Consider the following 18,114-nt stretch of genomic DNA (forward strand, 5'->3'; position numbering starts at 1 on the left):
CCCCGCCCAATCCTCGCCCCCCTCTCTCCTCGAGCAGTGATTGGCCGAGGCGGCCCCTTGTTGCTATGACGGCACCTGAATGCTGCAGCTGGCTCCACCTCGTCCTTTCCGCCCCGCCCCTCCCTATTTCCGGGCGGCGATTGGTCGAGGTGCCCTTCCCGTTGCTATGACACTAGCAAAGGCTGCCACTGGCTCCTCCCCCGCTGTCCGCCTCTCAGGTTCCCGCTCCCCTTTTTCTGGGCTGGGAGGTAGGCGGGGCCGGCCGTGTCTCCATGGCGACGTGGGACGCGGCGGTTGATACCCACCTGCTAGAGGAGCCGCGGCTGGGATCCAGGCTGGGACGAGACTATGTCGGACCTGGGTTCGGAGGAGTTGGATGAGGAGGGAGAGAATGATATTGGGGTGAGAGCTCCTGGTGAAAAGGGGTTCCCGGGGTGCGCAGCGGCGGGGGAACCTCTAGGTTGGGTTTGGAGACTGAGGAGGCGCAGAAACCAGAGGTCTGAGTCACAGCTCCCCCGGAGGCCCCGGCAGGGCCGAGGACCACACCAGACGTGTGGTCATGGAAGTTGATGGTGAAAGGTGAGATGCTATGACGTCTGGTTACCGCATCCCACCTCGCTCTTTCCCCACTCCCATCCTACCTCCCATTAGAGGGGAGGATTTCCCAGCAGAAGGCTTTGGGAGTTTACTCCTCCCTGTATTAGTTTACATCAAGGCGGTTTTCTTGGATGAGCAGATCATCCCATGCTGCCATATTGCCCTTGAATAAGTCATTTCTGTAGCTGAGATGTGTTCCGCCGGCATTTAGATGCATGGAGGAAAGTTGCTTCCTGGCAGGCTCCAAGAAATGCTAAGAGGCCCTGGGATTAGGAAAGGGTTCCTGAGGATATTACCTTATAGGCGTGTCCTCACATGTGCTTTCTTCAGTTCCCTCTGAACTGACCCAGGTCGTTGGAGTTATTTCTTGGCTTAGGCGGCAGAGAGGAGAAAGGGCTGCACATCCAGCCTGTGAGCTGGGTTCTGTGTGGGACTGTTTGTACCACCCAGAGAGTAGTTCCTCCCTGCTCCAGAGGGTGACCTCTCCCTGGCTGACAGGTGGGGAACCTCAGCTACTCTGGTGTACATGCACAGTACAGAGTTGAGGTACTTTCAGAATTAACTGAAAAATCAAGCAGCTCTGCAGTAGTGCTGTCAGTGCCTGCCCAGACTTTTTTGCTAGCTCTGGGCAATCATCTCCCAGCTTCCACCTGATCTGCTACTCAAGCCAGCACCTCTGCACAGTGGAATCACCTGCCCGGTATGGAGAGCCAGAAATGCCTGAAATTCACATCAGGCCAGACAGCCAGTAGCTAGTGCAAGAAGCAGGACAAAGTCCGCAGTGTAATCGATGCCCTGAGAGTCCCTGTTGGATTATGCCAAGGCTGGGACTTCACCTGAAATGGCATCCTTTCTTAGCTGCCTGCTCATTCATATCTACTTCCCTGCCCTCTTTATGGCTTTCTCCCAGGAAAGCACTTAAAAAAAACCACTTGTTCAGGGGCTGCTTCTAGGTGAACCCAACCTGCAACACTTGCACAGCAAGCTTTCTAGTTTGTCTCCTCAAATGGCCCCACTGATTTATAGCTTTTTAGTGCCTATAGTTTTTAGGCTCAGATCACATTTGGAGTCAATTTTAAAGGATTCCTCTATTATTCTGCCACCCCAGCGGCTCAGTGTTGGGCATATTGGGAAGTCTCTTGGATGAAAAGGGGAGGCTTTGTACATTTTGATTTAAACTAACCCTGAAACAAATCTGTAAGGTCACAGATTTTTACCTTGTATTCTAGGCTGGAATTAATGGGGCAAATAGTGCTAGAAAAGGGCAAGAATATTGCACAAATGTTTGTTTCTGAAGTCCTCAATGGAGTGTGCCAGTGCTTGTGTTATAATAAGTCTATATGCACCCAATTCCATTTTTTAATTTTAATTTTGGTTTTTAATAAATTTTATTATGACTATTTAAGATACATGGTGTGACGTTATGAGATACCCGTGTTAAATCATTACTGGATGCTTTGACCATTTTATTATTTATTATATCTACTCTATACTCATATATTAGGTGCTAAGAAACATTTATGTTATGAAGGATAGGAGAAGTAGGGAAATTGCAAGCTTTGGTCACATTTTTTATTGATTTACTTTTAAGATAGATACATAATTGAGCTGGCATAGTGGGTTATACCTATAATTCCAGCACCTTGGGAGGCCAAGGCAGGAGGATTGCTTGAGTCCAGGAGTTTGAGACCAGCTAGGACAATATAGTGAGACCTTGTCTCCACACACAAAAATTTTTTTTGATTAGCTGGGCATGGTGGTATGTGCCTGTAGTCCCAGCTACTCAGGAGGCTGAGGTGGGAGGATCACTTGAGCCTGTGAGGTGGAGGTTGCAGTGAGCTGAGATTGTGCCACTGCACTCCAGCCTCAGCAACAGAGTGAGACTCTGTCTCAAACAAAAACAAAATCAAAACATAGATAGATATGTAATTATTGCAGCATTGGGTCATGAATGTTTGAACCTTAAGTTTCTTGCTAGGGGTTTAAAAAAATAAGGTAAACTTACTAGACAAGGGAGCCCTGTGTATTCTTCAGTGCCTTCCTACCTGTTCCTTCCATCAGAAATTCCTTGCAGGGCAAAGGTCTCTTCAAGCCACCCCCCCACCCCCCACAGGGATCATTTGAGGGAAGAGTTGCTTCTCTCAGGGCATTTACCTTTTAAATCCTGGATTATGGAAGAAATCAAATGGGGAGCTATTTTTGTGGACTTGAACTGTTCTACCTGCATGTGCTATTTCAAGCATATTCCTATTAAGAACACAGCTTAGAGTATCTAGGATTCTTCACAAATTGGTTAACCTTATTTACAGTGTCAAGGATTGTCACAGTGAATTGCCAGCTCTGTGTTGGAGGGAGGGAACGAGGCTTCCACCATGGACATGTTCTGGGGTGTGACCTTGGACCAGTGCTTCATCTAGCCCAGGCGTGGTTACCTACCTCAACTGTAAGGTGGGACAATTTAGTGCTGAGGATTTAACATAGTGGGAAGATTCAAGGGTATGATATTTACAGAATGCTTAGCACATGGTTAGCACTTAATGAATGGTCGCTGTAATTGTGTCAATTTTCATTACCCAGGAATATGAGGGGGATCGGAATGAGGCAGGCGAAAGGCATGGACATGGGAGGGCACGGCTACCCAACGGGGACACCTACGAAGGGAGCTACGAATTTGGTAAAAGACATGGCCAGGTCAGAACCTGTGACTTGACTGGATGCTTTTCTCTGTTTCATGCTCTGTTACCAAATATTACATTCAGCAATGATATGAATGATATCATCAATGTGTTTCAGGGGAGCTACAGATTTAAAAATGGTGCTCGATATACCGGAGAATATGTTAGAAATAAAAAGCACGGTCAAGGCACTTTTATATATCCAGATGGATCCAGATATGAAGGTAAAAATCACAAAGCAGATTTTCATGTTGCAGAAGTTTTTTCTTTCTTTCTTTATGATTGAACTTGTCTGTGAATACTGACATGTATGAAAAAGTTTCAAGTGCTCCAGATTAGTCAGTCATTCAATGAACGTAGATTTTGTTACCGTAGTCACAGGGTTGATGCAGAAACATGAAAGACTTGTAATTAATTAACTAACTAAAGAATCTGTAGTGGGAGATTCATTCCTATGGCCAGCATATCCGTGTCCTGGGAGCAGATAAAAGGGAGGCTGCTGGGCGGACTCAGGCGTCGGTGCTGGTGGATCCACGTCCTCACGTGCTCTGTGGCATTCATCTTCCTGAACTTGTCTCTGCAGTTTCCATTTCTGACCAACCCTGCTTCTGACGGATGTGTTCTTGCTTTAGATCGAGTGTTTCCTTCCATCAGGGCTTCCGATCTGGGAGTCACCTTGCCTGACTTTTCCTATCTGTGCCATCACTCCTTACAGGCCAATGTTATGTTTGAGGAGGATTCTTTTTCCTTTATTTCCAACATCATCCCTGCTCCTTCTTGTGCTATTGTCACCTGGTGTGACCACAACACTAGTGATATCCCAAAGCTGGGAAGGGGGACAGGGAGTGTGTTGTGAGTCTTCAGAAAGTATATACAAACTTCCACATTCGGGGCTTTTTGATTTTTCCCCAGGAAGAAGTTGTCTAGTTTTCTTCAGGTTTCCAAAAAGATCTGTGACCCTAACCTTGGACTCTGGTGACAATAGGTGGGACCTTGCATAGGTGACTTCACATTTCCTTGCCTCAGCTCTCTCATCTGTAGCATGAAGATTCAATGGATGAATACAGGGAGACACCTGCAACCTTGCCTGATCCATAGTGAGCATCAGTAACGGGCTAGGTCTGTGATATAGACACGTGTGACAGCATTACTTCTTAATGAGGATGACATATTCTTATAAAGCACAAACTATAGTTGCTTGATTTGCTCCCAGATAAAATAAGAACCAGTAGGTGGTTCTTATTTTAATAGATGTCAGTGAGGATTCTGTCCAATTCAGAGACCAAGATGGGTGTTATTAATACCGTCCCTGTTAGAATTTATTTTGTTTCGCTTCATAAATCTCAGGGGGCTTGCTCTAGAAGAAGTACCATCTGCTTTTTAAATCAACTTTAAACAAGGCTGGGCATGGTGGCTCATGCCTGTAATCCCAGCACTTTGGGAGGCTGAGGTGGGCAGATCACAAGGTTAAGAGTTCAAGACTGTCTCCATTCCAAAAAAAAAAAAAAAAAAAAACAACCTTAAACAATTTAATTTGGGGCTCAATTTAATTCTTTCCAAATCTTTATGCACTTAATCTCATTCTTGTTACTTTTGATTTTAGCATAGATGTTGATACAATTTGAACAATACACATACACACACAAGATATTCAGAATAAGGGATTTAAGGAGTTTTGAATATGAAGGTGAAAAAGGAAAACTGTTTCTCTGACACCAAATATGTGGATTTTCCAAGCTGAGTACTTCTCCAGGCCTCTGTGGACACCAACTGAGTTTCCAATGATGCAACTCCGTAATGACACCACCCAGAGTTAGCACAGACCCCACAGGTTAAGAGTTCAGTTTCCAAGACTGCCCCACTTCAGATGTCAACCTCAAGTAGTAGATCCCTAGGGCACCCACACTTCTATCTGATTCGGCTACAAAGTAGGGTTTCCTACAGCACCCAACTCCGGTTTGATAGGTGTCATAATGGCTCATAGGACTCAGGGAAACACTTTACTTAGGCTTACTGGTTTGCTGTAAAGGATATTATGAAGAATATGGATGAACAGCCAGATGCAGAGGTACACAGGGCAAGGCCTGGAAGGTTCTTGAACACAGGAGCTTCTGTCCTTGTGGAGGTAGAGTGCACCACCCCCCGGCACATGATACATTTACCACCCCAGAAGCTTATCAAATTTTGCTCAAGAGTTTTTATAGAGCTTAATCTCCAGCCCCTCCCTTCTTTCTCAGAGTTGGTGGGTGGGGCTGGAGGTTCCACCCTTCCTATCACTTGGTCTTTCTGGTGCCCAGTCCCATCTGAAGGCCATCCTGGGCCTCATTTGCATAAGTTCAAAAGTTCATAAGTTCATAAGTTTGCATGGTTAAAAGAGTCTCATTTTGAATAACAAAAATATTTCTATCAGTCAGGAAATCTTAAGGGTTTTAGGAGCTCTGTGCTGGGAACCATGAATAAAGACCAATATTTCTTATTATGCCACACTAACATAGAAAGCTCGTCTGGCAACAGGTGGGATTTTTGATTCTCCAGATGGCTTTGTATCTTAAAGGGTACAAGGTAGAGTCACTACTCAGAGATGTCTTCTCTGACTAAAGCTTAAGTAAGTATCTTACTTCATTAAGGCAGTAATGGAAACTGAGATCAGAAGTTATAATATTAGTGGTAACATAGTAAGCCAATGCTCTTCCAATCACAAAATCTCAGTTAATGGATGGCTGTGTTATTCATAACAGTGTATTTTGGCTGGCTGCCATACAGTGGGCCAGAATGGTTTTGTGCAGGGTCGTGTGTTCAACATCAGGACCCTGAGGTGTAAAGCCCAGTGCCCTGCCTGCCTCCCAGATGGTCAGACAAGTCCAATTAGGGAGTCCAGGAACCAGCAGAGGCTATAGTGCTACAGGAGAGGAGCTGGGAGACAGTGCTGGGTAGCTGGTGACTTGGATACAGGCAGGAAGGCAGAAGTATTCAGGGGTGCTGGGGGATGAGATGGAGGGGCAGGAGGTACCAGATGTTGGGGAGGCTTGGACTCCATGTACTGATTCTGAGGTTTGGGGGTGCAGGGCCAACTGCAGATGCTGAGGTTAAGAAAGAGAAAGAGCATCCCTGTTCTTTGCTGGCCTTGTTACCTGTCAAGTAGAACTCATTAAAACAAAGAAGTTTAATAATGACACTGTAGAGAAATAAGAATGATATGATAACTTGAAGCTGGGTTTTTTGGAAGCTCCCAAATGGCAGGAGCAGGAAGGAATGACCACTTGACTATTGGGATGCTTGTGGAGAAGAGAGCGTGGTGTTAGAATCAGGAAGACTTCAATTTTCATGTTAGTCTTGCTACTCACCAGCTGTGGGACCTCGGACCATGTACACAGTCCCTCTACTTTCCAGGTTCTGCATCAGTAAAACCACATTTCAGTTATTACACATACCAAATGCTATGGCAAGTACATGGAATATTTCCCCATAAGTGCGGGCTCCTTCTCTCCTGCATTTGGCTGATCTGGTAGTGTAGGCAGCCAACGTGGCAAGACTGTGGGCCAGCATGGCAAACCAGTGACCAACCAGAATTTGAGGTAGGAGGAGCAGTTTGGAGAGCTTCTCATTTTAAATTGTCTTCAATCCCAAGTGCCAGACACACTGCTCTCCCTTAGGAGCACCCAGCTCTACACCAACTAACCAACCAACCAGCCAGACAACCAATCAACCAACCAGCTAGGTGATTAGCCAACCAACCAACCAACCAATTAACCACCCACCCAACCAATTAACTAACCAACCACCAACTAACCAACCAGCCAGCCAACCAACCAATCAATTGACAAACTAACCAAACAACCAACCAATCAACCAACCAACCAGTCAGTTAACCAACTAACCAACCAACCAATTAACCAACCAGCCAACCAACCAATCAACCAACCAACCAACCAACCAACCATCCAACCAGTAACCAACCAACCAACTACATTTCTTTTACTCCTGAAAAATGCAGCTGAAAAAACCTCAGTTGACAAGATCAAGGATGATCAGAAAGTATAGGATTGGGGTAGAAAGACTTAAAAAAAATTAACTGCAAATTTAAAGCCATAGTAATAAAGTTTATAATTGTCATTCACTTAAGAAAGGAAACTTGACTCATGGCTGTTAGAGGCGTGCCTCAGCAGGTGGCTTTCCTCTGAGTTACCTTCTCCATTTGTGCAGGGTCCCTGTGGTGGCATTACAAAACGCTGGGCACAGTCTCTTCACAGGTTTTTAAGTAGATCAGGATTTTAAAAAATTTTGCTCACAGTCCTTATGGTGCAAAATTTAGCGTCTTTTGCAACTTAATTGTTCTCTTTCATTTTTGAAAATTTTCTGCAAAACATGTGATATATCTTTCTTGCCATGACTCCCTGGAGACCAGCTGACATGGCCAGGAAAGGAGGGATATGATAATTTTGTCATGATCTTTTGTTGGGAAGAAACCAGATGATGTCCCTGTTTCAGCTGAGGTCTCTGCCCCAGGGCTATGCTGGAGCCCTCATAATAGCTCACAGAAGGCCATCCTGTGCATCTCTTCCCAGCAACATGTGCAGTTTGAAACCCCGTCTCTACTAAAAATACAAAAAATTAGCTGGGCATGGTGGTGCGTGCCTGTAATCCCAGCTACTCAGGAGGCTGAGGCAGGAGAATTGCCTGAACCCAGGAGGCGGAGGTTGCGGTGAGCCGAGATCGCGCCATTGCACTCCAGCCTGGGTAACATGAGTGAGACTCCGTCTCAAAAAAAAAAAAAAAAAAAAAGACAACATCTGAAATTGGCCACAGTAGGGGTATTTACACCGCAGAAATTGGCAAATGCTACAAATGCAGGCACATCACTGCCCGCTAAGATCCATACAGATCCCCCGAGGTATTTGCACATCCTCATGGTTACTTTAGGTTCAAGGACCTGAAGTACTTTTTACGGAATTGTCTCAATTTTGGGATCTTCATCTCTCTTGTCTGTGTCGTTCCTGTCACATATCACATCATGGGACCTGGTTCTCTTTCTTACCTGGTGGCAGTTGCCACCTTTCCTCTCTCCATGAGTTTTTGGTAAGCCTGCTCTTTTCTGAACGCCTACCCATTTTTTGGAATTGTGCCATGTAGCTCTTTGTGCTGCCTTCCCTGTCCTCAGCTGCCGCTCAGGTGCCTGCCTCCCCACCCCAGGCTGGCACGGGTGCCCTGGGGCCATGCATTGTCCTTTGTACAGCTGTTCGTTCATCTTACAAAGTGCCCAGGACGCTGTAGGTGCTGAATAAATATTGGAATGATTGAGGAAATAAATATGTACAAATTACTTCTGTAGATAAATTTTGGGGTTTAGTCACATAAACAAATATTGCTTGAATAATTAACATTTTCTTAGCCTATTGGGTATTTGCTATCTTCATGTGGAAGTGGGTTCAGTTTTTGTGTAAGTCAGAAGCTTATATAAGTTTTAGGAACCCTCTTGAAGAAAAAGAAAATATAAAGTTGGTATAAAAGTGAATTTTCATTTGTAATGATAAATCAAGATAAGTTAAAAATTTAAAAATACCACAAACATCACAGAATCTAAGTAGCCCAAGTTTTAATTAATGTCTGACATACTTCTAGAATAGCTTTTGTCTACCTTTGTTAGCTAACACTCTTTGAATGCTTCTCTGTGGGTCAAGATGGCCAGGGGGAGACCTATGTTAATTCTAGCTCAATAATTCTAAGCTTTCTTGGCTCAGAGTGCACTGGAGTTTATACACTGAACTAAACTATATTATTGGTGCAGTTAATTAGAAATCAAGCGGCAACAGGGGCCTAAGGTAAAGACCATCTGAGAGCGCAGTAACACTGGGGAACACCTCGGGGTGGTTGCAGAGCAGGGAATACTGCTCTGGTCCGCAAATGCCTTCGCAACATGGAGACTGCAAGAGAGCCTCGTAAAGAGGGCTGATGGAAAGATCTCTGAGAAGGGAGGTGACCTCTGCTCACAAGATCCAGCAGGGTCTTTGCAGATGGAAGCTGGCAACGAGGAGAAAAGCCTTGCAGGGCAGAGATCACAGAACACCTCAGGCTCTGCCTAGGTTCTCGGATATGGAGTGATTTTAATTGCTCTATGTCCCCCCTTGATGCAGTGGGTGTGGTCAGACTGGTGGCTTCTATCTGCCATACTTCTGAGGCACCCTGATAACAATGGGTTGTAAACTCAGGGCAGTAGTTTAGCATGTCTTAGAAGGATCTCAAGTGCTCTCCACCGGCGATTTTACCTACTCCTTTATCCTCCCTTTCCATGCCCATAACATCAATGAGATTGTGTACATAATAAAAGTGTTTGGAGCCCAGAGCTGGGGCCAATGCGGTTCCCATGCTTGCGGTGGTCCCCTGGACTCGTGCTGTAACTTCTACTCTTGTGTCTCCGTCTGTATTTCTTTTTCCCAGTCCCTCGTCACCACCGGGACTAAGGGCACACACCAATGGGGTTGGGCTGGTTCTCAACACTTCTCCATATGGCAACCCTTTTGTAATGTTTTCTATAGAAAGAATAGAAATATAATTTCTTCTTTTCTCTTTGATCAACAAATTGGTCAACATTTGCTTTTTATTATTCATAGACTCAAAATGTATCATTTAGCTTAATGATTTGGCAATAAGCATGTTTGTAAGACCTGTCACCTTTAGGAGACCTCTCTTAAGTTTCAAGATTTGAGGACGTTTTGAGTTTTCTAGTGCAGGGATTCATGTGGTGGTTGACAACAGTGGTTTGCAGTTGTCCTCATCATGGAGTTGTACTATGAATTTTGTGACATCCTTGCCAATTTCAGTACTTCCTACCACATCTGTAAGGACTTAGCGGAAGCCTTGGAAGTGAGGAGGTGAGGGAAGAGCTCAGGCAGAGGTCTGGGTCAGCCATAGTGCGGCACCAGTGGATGGAGCTGGTGTGCAGCTGGGGTTAGGGTGGCATGTTGGAGCCGGGTGGTTGAGTGAGTGGGAGATAGACTGAAATGCTGGCTAGTGGCTACAGATGATCAAGCCTTGGGTTGTTGCTGGATCACTAAACATGTGCAAGGTAAATGAAGTGTGGTGTTAGGATCACTGGCAATAGGTCAGACAACTTCGGTTTGAATCCTCATGGTGCCTCTGACGACCTGTGAAATGTGCTTGTCAATACCTGCAGGTGGCTGCGGCCCACATCCATATACCTCACTCTACCTGTGCCCTGTGAACCCCTGACTCAGCCTTCCCTTAGCCCACTCTCCACCATGGCTCAGCACCATGCCATCTGGCACAAAAGGAACGGGGGTGGGGGATGTCAGAGTGGAAACACAGCAGCCTTAGTCAGTGCAGGTAAAAACCTCTTCTGCAGGATTTCCTGAGCAGAAGGGGCCTATGTGGGCATGGAGCCCTGAGGCTGTAGCTTCATTTGCTTCCAGCACATCTGCCTCTGCCATGGTTAACAATTTGAAGACACGGTACAGACATCAGTCCCTTCTTCTCACCCAGGCTTGCCTTTGTGTTGTTCTTTCCAGGAGAGTGGGCAAATGACCAGAGGCATGGCTTTGGTGTATACTACTACATCAATAACGACACCTACACCGGAGAGTGGTTTGCTCATCAAAGGTTTGCTTTCTACCTTGAGTCTTATGGGATTTGCTTATGTCATGAGAATATGATGTTTGCAGATTGTTTACACTTACTGGGGAATAGAATCAGAACAAAAGCCCAGTTACCACCTCTGCCAGGAAGGTCCAATCTTTCTATGGCTCTGAGGCAAGGATGCCTTTCTGAGCAGGTGTAGACTTCAGTAACTGACACCTGTACCTCAGTTGGTGCAGAGCATGTGAGTCTTTCTCCCAAGAGCCCCAGGAAGTGGAAGGCACAGAAGAGCCACTGGGGGACCTGAGCCACAGCTCCCACTAGCTCTGCCGCTCCCCTGGGGAAAGCAGCTGGCACCCTGGAACTTCCCTCTGTCCAGCCAGCCTGTCCTCTGTGCCTCTGGCCATGTCCTGTGCTTGGGGCACACTGAGCAGGGAGCACCTTGTGACTGGACACAGATAGAGAAGCCACATTGTTGTGAGCCTGCGTCAGCCTGGGGCCCCCACAATGTTAATGTCTGTGTTTTAAACCTGGGAGATTCTTCACGGTGCTAGAACGAAATACCATGTGCCCCTTGTCTTAACCAGGCATGGGCAAGGCACCTATTTCTACGCAGAGACGGGCAGTAAGTATGTTGGCACCTGGGTGAACGGACAGCAGGAGGGCGCGGCCGAGCTCATTCACCTGAACCACAGGTACCAGGGCAAGTTCTTGAACAAAAATGTAAGTCCGTGGGAAGTGACATTTGCCAATGACATACAAAATAATCCCCTCTTGCAGTCTGTGCAAATGTGTGACTGGAGAACACTAAAAATGCAGAGAAAACTGAGTCCCTCCTCTTCAAATGTGGGGAACAGGACAGCTGCGCCATTTTCTGAACCTCTGGTACCCACAGAGGACAGAGTTGGGGGGAGGGAGGGAAGCTGGCCCATTTCTCCCTGTCTGTGTACAAACTCCTGCTGTCTTTCAGTGGGGACCTGTTGCATTGTCATAACACAAGGGGCATCTGAGCGTCTTGTGTGTATTCCTTCTCATCGATAAATCAGATACAAATATCTGTTTCCTGCAATTCAGCAGGGAGGTGTTTGGGTTTTGTTTCCCCTGGCGGGGGGGCGGTGGTGTGACATCCCTGGGGAGGAAGACCCCCAGCTTCCTCCTCATGCTGCAGGCCAGCCTGCACGCTCCTGGTCATGGTGGGAGTTGAGGCTGCCAACGGCCTGGCCCTGGGTCTGGAGGCTTGCCAGTTTCCAGCACCCGAGGTGGCCATTTCTGTTTGGAAAGCTCAGGGGTTCCTCTTGCCCTTCTTTAGACAGAGAAACCTGGAATAATTCAGAAGCCACTACTGGAGCAGTCGTGGTAGCTTTGATTAGGGGTTGAACAGAAACTTTCCCTGAAGAGAGAATTTGCTGAGCAAATTGATGGTGTTAGAAGTTGACAGAGGAAATGTTTAGCTGATTTAATGAAGTTTCTTCAGACTCTCTTAGAACCCAGTTTTCATTTGCATATAATTCACGCCCTAACCACAGATTTGAGTCTTCATTAAAACAGTACGTTCTCCTCACACCCATACACTGTTCACACCATTCCCAGCAAACATTCCATGGGTATTTTTGGAGGAGATGGGAAGGTGGGTGCAGAGGAAGAGAATTTGATCATGAATCTGGAAGAATCAGTCAGCTTGTCCAGCCTAGACCAGTCTGAAAAATCAGGGTAAAAATGGAGGCTTTGTTTTGCTAGTTAGTAAAAAACTTTGAATTATGCAAATAACACACAAGTACATTCCAACTGCAAAGCATTTAGACACTAAGATTCTGCCCTGCCACCCTGGGCCCAGTCCTTCCACACTGTTTCTGTGTGTCATGTAAGCACACTCTAAGACATTCATCTGACACAGAATCATTGTTTGCGGGTTTTAATTGCAGAAACAGGATTATACTGTATCAGGATACAAAATTACACACAAAGATACATCTTTGTCATTTTGCACATTTTGGATTGTGATGAAGGTTAGATAATGGAATTGCTGAACCTTTGAGGACTGGTGTTTAAAATCACAATCAGTAGTGCCGCTTTTCCTAAAAACTGGTGTCAGTGTACACTCTTCCAACAGAATGTGAGTCTCTTTATCATCTATTCTCATTGACATTGGATATTCTCATTCTTTCATGTTGTTTTTGTTTTTTCCAACCTTAAGGGTAAAAAGTGTCACCTCACTGTTTTAATGTATACTTCCCTGATTACTAGTGAGGTCAAAAATCTGGTCCACGTTTATTGCTGGTTTGTGTTTCTTCCTCAGAAAATTCTCTGTACATGTCCTTGTGGACAAGTTATTAAAAGATACTACACAGCTTCAATAACTAAAACAGTGTGATTATTTTACACACAGGATACACACAGACACATGCACACACAAACACACACACACACACACACACACACACACACGCACACCAATGAAACAGATTAGAAAGTCTAGAGGCAGGTCCCAGTACATAAAATCATTTCACACAATGAGGAGGTCATATTAAATTAACGAAGGAATGATGGGTGGAGTCAAGACATAGTGCTGGGAACACTTGATCATTATTTGGGAGGAAAATAATAGTTTTTCCTTCATACAGATGAATATACTTTCTAGAAGAAGTAAAGATTTAAATGTACCCAAGGAAATATAGAAAAAAAAGTAGATGAGTATTAACTTTGAAATGAGCAAAGAAAACTTGAAACAGAAATAGGAAGGAAAAACCAATAGGTTTAGCTTTATAAAAATAACTTCTTATAGATTAGAACATGCTGTAAAGAAAATCTAAGAGATGACTGTCACATGGGGAGAGGACACTTGCAACATTTCATATAGAAAGTGTTTTATCAGCCAGGCACGGTGGCTCACGCCTGTAATCCCAGCACTTTGGGATGCTGAGGTGGGTGGATCACCTGAGGTCAGGAGTTTGAGACCAGCCTGACCAATATGGTGAAACCCTGTCTTAAAAAAAAAAAAAAAAGAAAGTGTTTTATCAATCAATGTGATTTAAATGGCTAAAAATCTTGAAAAAAAATTTAGCCTTACTAACAACTGAAATGAAGTGAATTAAAATTGTGAGACCCCGTTGTTATATATAAAAAAACATGTAAAAATAGAACATTTTTACACTCCTAAAATCAAGTGTTTGCCGATCTGGAACTCTGAAGTGCAGTCGTGGGAATGAAGTGATCAGAGCCTCATTTGATCCAAACACATACGTGCTTTTGTCCAGAAATTCTGATAATTTAAGAATGATATCAAAAGCATACATAAGGTTTTAACTCAGAGTATGTTTACTGGAGTGTTCTTTGTAAAAAAAAAAAAAAATCAGTATCCTAAATACCAACAATAGTAACTGAGTAAAATAGCTTACAATCCATAGATGAAGTAAAATACCAGGTGACAACTGGTGTTATGAAAGAATATTTGTAAATATGGGAAGTAGTTCATGCCATATTTCTCAGCAAAAATAGAGTGTGAGTTAGTATGTGCCCTTATGATCAGATTTGTATTTAGCAATGTATAGCAGAAGCAAAGTTACAAAGAATGCATAAAAATAGTAGTAGTCGTTACATTGCTAGCTAGTTCACCTATGGATACTGACTTACTAAGGTTTGCTGAAAATGAATACAGCACTTTTATAAAAAAGTGAAATGTGGTTAAAGTTTTAAAAAGTAAACAAAACAAGGCATATACTTCCCAAATTCATTAGCTGTTAGTTCATAAAAGCATTCTTTAATCCATGTTAGACTTCATCCAGTTTTGTGATTTGAGGTGGGCATGGTGGTGGTGGCATGTGTATTTTGTATTTGCTGCTGGGTGTTGACACTTAAGGATGGTTTCCTCTTTGCTCGTAGCCTGTCGGCCCTGGAAAGTATGTATTTGATGTTGGGTGTGAACAACATGGCGAATATCGTTTAGCAGACATGGTAAGTTGCAGAGCATGTATGGTTTTTATTTACATTCACAGGCAAAGGAGCTGCTCAAAAACATTGATCCTACAAGGTTGGAGGTGATTCGCCTACAAGTTATGCCAACTCTTAGGAACTTTCATATTTTCGTTTTCCTCATTTGCATGTGTTGCTACAGAACTAAATTGCCAGAAGCAAACAGTATCATTTTCCGGCTATTGCAGAACTCTAGGCTCTGTTGACAGATACCTTTTTTGTCGCTAGAAGCTAATCCTGGCCAAAAACAATGGCTCACGCCGGTAATCCCAGCACTCTGGGAGGTTGAAGCAGGCGGCTGGATTTTGGTTTTTGTTGTCATGTCCCTCATCAACCCCTTGGCATCACCCAGAGGCCCTGCTTTAAACTGACTCCTCGTCACCTTGGGGTCAGCTGTGAGGCTGGGGAAAGCCACCCTTGGTCACAGGAGGTAGAAGCCACCCTATGGGGGGCTTGGAAGGCTGTGGGAGATCCTAGCTTTCCCCAGTCATCTGCTTCTAACAAAACATAGAGGAGTTTGACGTATTGTCTTCCACTGCATTTGTGTGTGTGTGTAACCACCTATACACATAGTCAGAAGCTTAAGAAAGACAGCTGACTGTAGGATTCATTTGCGGCAGGGATGTGTTTAGTGTTTTGCTGGGATTTCCTTGGGCTGGACACCTCTCACCTGTTTCGTGAAGGAACCTATTGGTTAAATGGATATTTTGTCAGCGCTAGTAATAACTGTTTAGGTTTACTGGTGATTGAGCAAGTTTTTAAATTTTTTTAGTGATCAAAATAAAGCCCATCTTATTAAGTGCTTTGCAGCTTTAGACTCTACTGGAAAAAGTTACTAGAAGTCAATATTTCAGGATGCTGAGCAGAAGGTAGGAAGAGCATCGGTAACATCTAAGGGAGCAAATACTGATGTAAGCCCCAGGTCCTATGGCTGTTCAGGAAAAACCACCCAGGAAATAATGCAATGACAACCTGAGGGCTTTGTCACAGGCCACCCACTGTGCTTTGGGGATTCATTAGGACTGTGGCGAAACAGAAAAGCCTCAGTGTTCTCTTGCCCCACCCAGTGAGGGGAATGTATTCCCTCTAGAGTAGGGCTTGCTAAACTGCAGCCCGTGGCTCACCACCTGTTTCTTTTTCAATCCTGGTTTTAGATGTACTTTTATAGAATATGAAAGTTGCCAGTTTAAAGCATGCTTTCAGTGGCATTCAGTACATTCACAGTGTTGTGCAACCATGAGAACTATGCGTTTCTGGAACGTGTTCGTTCTCCCAGACAGAAACTCTGGACCTGTTAAGCAACAACTCCCTTTTCGATCTCCCGAGGCCACTGATAACCTTTAATCTACTTTCCTTCTCTATGAATTTGCCTATTCTAGGTGTTGCATAGAAATGAATTCATTCTGTATTTGTCCTTTTGTGCTTGGCTTCTTTCATTCAGCATGATGTTTTCAAGGTTCTTTTGTTTTCAAGGTTCTTGCTTATCCATTCGACTGTTGGTGGACCACTGAGTTGCTTCCACATGTTAGCTATTATGAATAATGCTGCAACAGACATTGGTGTACAAGCATCTGTTCGAATCTCTGTTTTCAGTTTGTTTGGTTATATCCCGAGGAGTGGAATGGTGACGCTGTTTAGCTTTTCGAAGAACTGCCAGATGTTTTCTGCAGTAGCGGCATCCTTTTTCATTCCCAACAGCAAAGTAAGAGGGATCTCCCTCTTGGTTTTATATATAAAGTTGAGTGCGGTTCCCAAACCAGCCCTGTCTGCTTCACCTGGGAATCTGTTAGAAATGCAGCTTCTTGGATGCTATCCCAGACCTGCTGAATCCCAGACTCTGGGGGTGGGGCTAGCAATCTGTCCTTTACTGTTTTCTGGGCAATTCTGATCTAAGTCAAGTTTGAGGACCCTGTCCTGCAGCATTGGTGTCACCCTTCCTGGGTGGCCACACTTGAACACTTTGAGACCAAAATAGAATCATTGATTTCCCAGTGACTCAGTGGAACAGGCAGATGTCTGCTCCTCTTTGTCATCAGTATTGTCACCTATGTGGTGGCGAAGTGTTCCATATTCACAGTGTTGATGCTCAGATCTTTGGAATTTTGTGATAGTCACAAAACTGAGAAGTAGGCAAATATGCCTGGCAAAGTTGGCACATGGGGGCTCCTCACCATTGATGGAATTGTGCATTTTTTATTACAAAGGGTTCCACATTCAGACTTGATGAACTCTCATTCTGCTTTCCTGGAATTTAAGTTTTTCCCCATAATCCTTGACACTAGAGCTCTCATGTTTATGCAAATCCATATCATTCTATGGACCTCTTAGGAACTTCCTAGGCCTTGTCTAAAGAAACATACGGATCTTTCTTATATTATTTATATAAAGAATAATATAAATAATTATGTTTTTACTAAGCTCAATAAAAATATAATTATATAACATAAGAAATTTTTGTATTAGAGTTGGAAAATGTGGCCAAACAATTGAAAAGACCACTTAATCCTGGCCATTGAGTTCTGACCACATAGTCTGGCCATGTCTTAGCTATTGCAGGTACTGGGACATGGTCATCGAAAATTTCTGTGGCATCCATTATAAAGCTCGGGCCCAGCATTGCTCTGTAGAGCTCATTTCTCAACCCTGGCCCTTTCAAGTTCCGTTCTCAACCCTTAGGTTATACTACGGAGTGCCGGAACTGTCTGATTCCTGAGTGATGTCCCTAAAAAGGCTCAAACACAAGTCAAAACCTGTCCTTCCTCCCTCACTTTTAATATTCCAGACCAAGATTACACAAATGTTGGTGAATTTACATTTTTGTACTTAAAATAGGAAAGAGGAGAAGAGGAAGAGGAGGAAGAGCTATTAGCAACAGTTGTTCCAAAATGGAAAGCTACCAAGATCACGGAATTGGCCCTGTGGACACCAGCCCTCCCCAAGGAGCCAACCTCTACAGATGGACCCGGCCAAGAGGGTCCAGGAGCTGAGGGTGTGGGGCAGCCCTGGGGCTGTGGGGCAGAGGCTGTGGGGCACCTTCAGGCTGTGTGACTGAGGACATGGTGGGGCACCTTTGGCCCAGGGGACAGAGGGTGTGGGATACCCCTGAGCTGTGGGATGGAGGGTGTGGGTGCCCCTGGGCTGTGGGATGGAGAGTGTGGGGTGCCCCTGGGCTGTGGGATGGAGGGTGTGAGGTGCCCCTGGGCTGTGGGATAGAGGGTGTGGGGTGCCCCTGAGCTGTGGGATGGAGGGTGTGGATGCCCCTGGGCCGTGGGATGGAGGGTGT

The 18,114-nt window shown here is 44.7% G+C and overlaps 1 protein-coding gene across 1 annotated transcript in view; it reads left to right on the plus strand.

Annotated features, from left to right (window-relative positions):
- The first annotated feature begins 194 nt into the window (after positions 1-194).
- The window catches only part of RSPH1 (radial spoke head component 1), a 22,534-nt gene continuing 4,614 nt past the window's right edge, over positions 195-18,114 (plus strand). The window contains exons 1-7 of the mRNA XM_032276792.1: positions 195-402; positions 3,175-3,288; positions 3,391-3,496; positions 10,796-10,886; positions 11,450-11,585; positions 14,742-14,813; positions 17,664-17,820. Of these exons, the coding sequence (XP_032132683.1) occupies positions 349-402; positions 3,175-3,288; positions 3,391-3,496; positions 10,796-10,886; positions 11,450-11,585; positions 14,742-14,813; positions 17,664-17,820 (730 nt within the window). The 5' untranslated portion in view covers positions 195-348. The remainder of the gene's footprint in view (positions 403-3,174; positions 3,289-3,390; positions 3,497-10,795; positions 10,887-11,449; positions 11,586-14,741; positions 14,814-17,663; positions 17,821-18,114) is intronic.

This window comes from Sapajus apella, unplaced genomic scaffold, assembly GCF_009761245.1.
Source record: "Sapajus apella isolate SASKATOON/1434 unplaced genomic scaffold, GSC_monkey_1.0 scaffold8, whole genome shotgun sequence".
In the NCBI taxonomy this organism is placed as follows: Eukaryota; Metazoa; Chordata; class Mammalia; order Primates; family Cebidae; genus Sapajus; species Sapajus apella.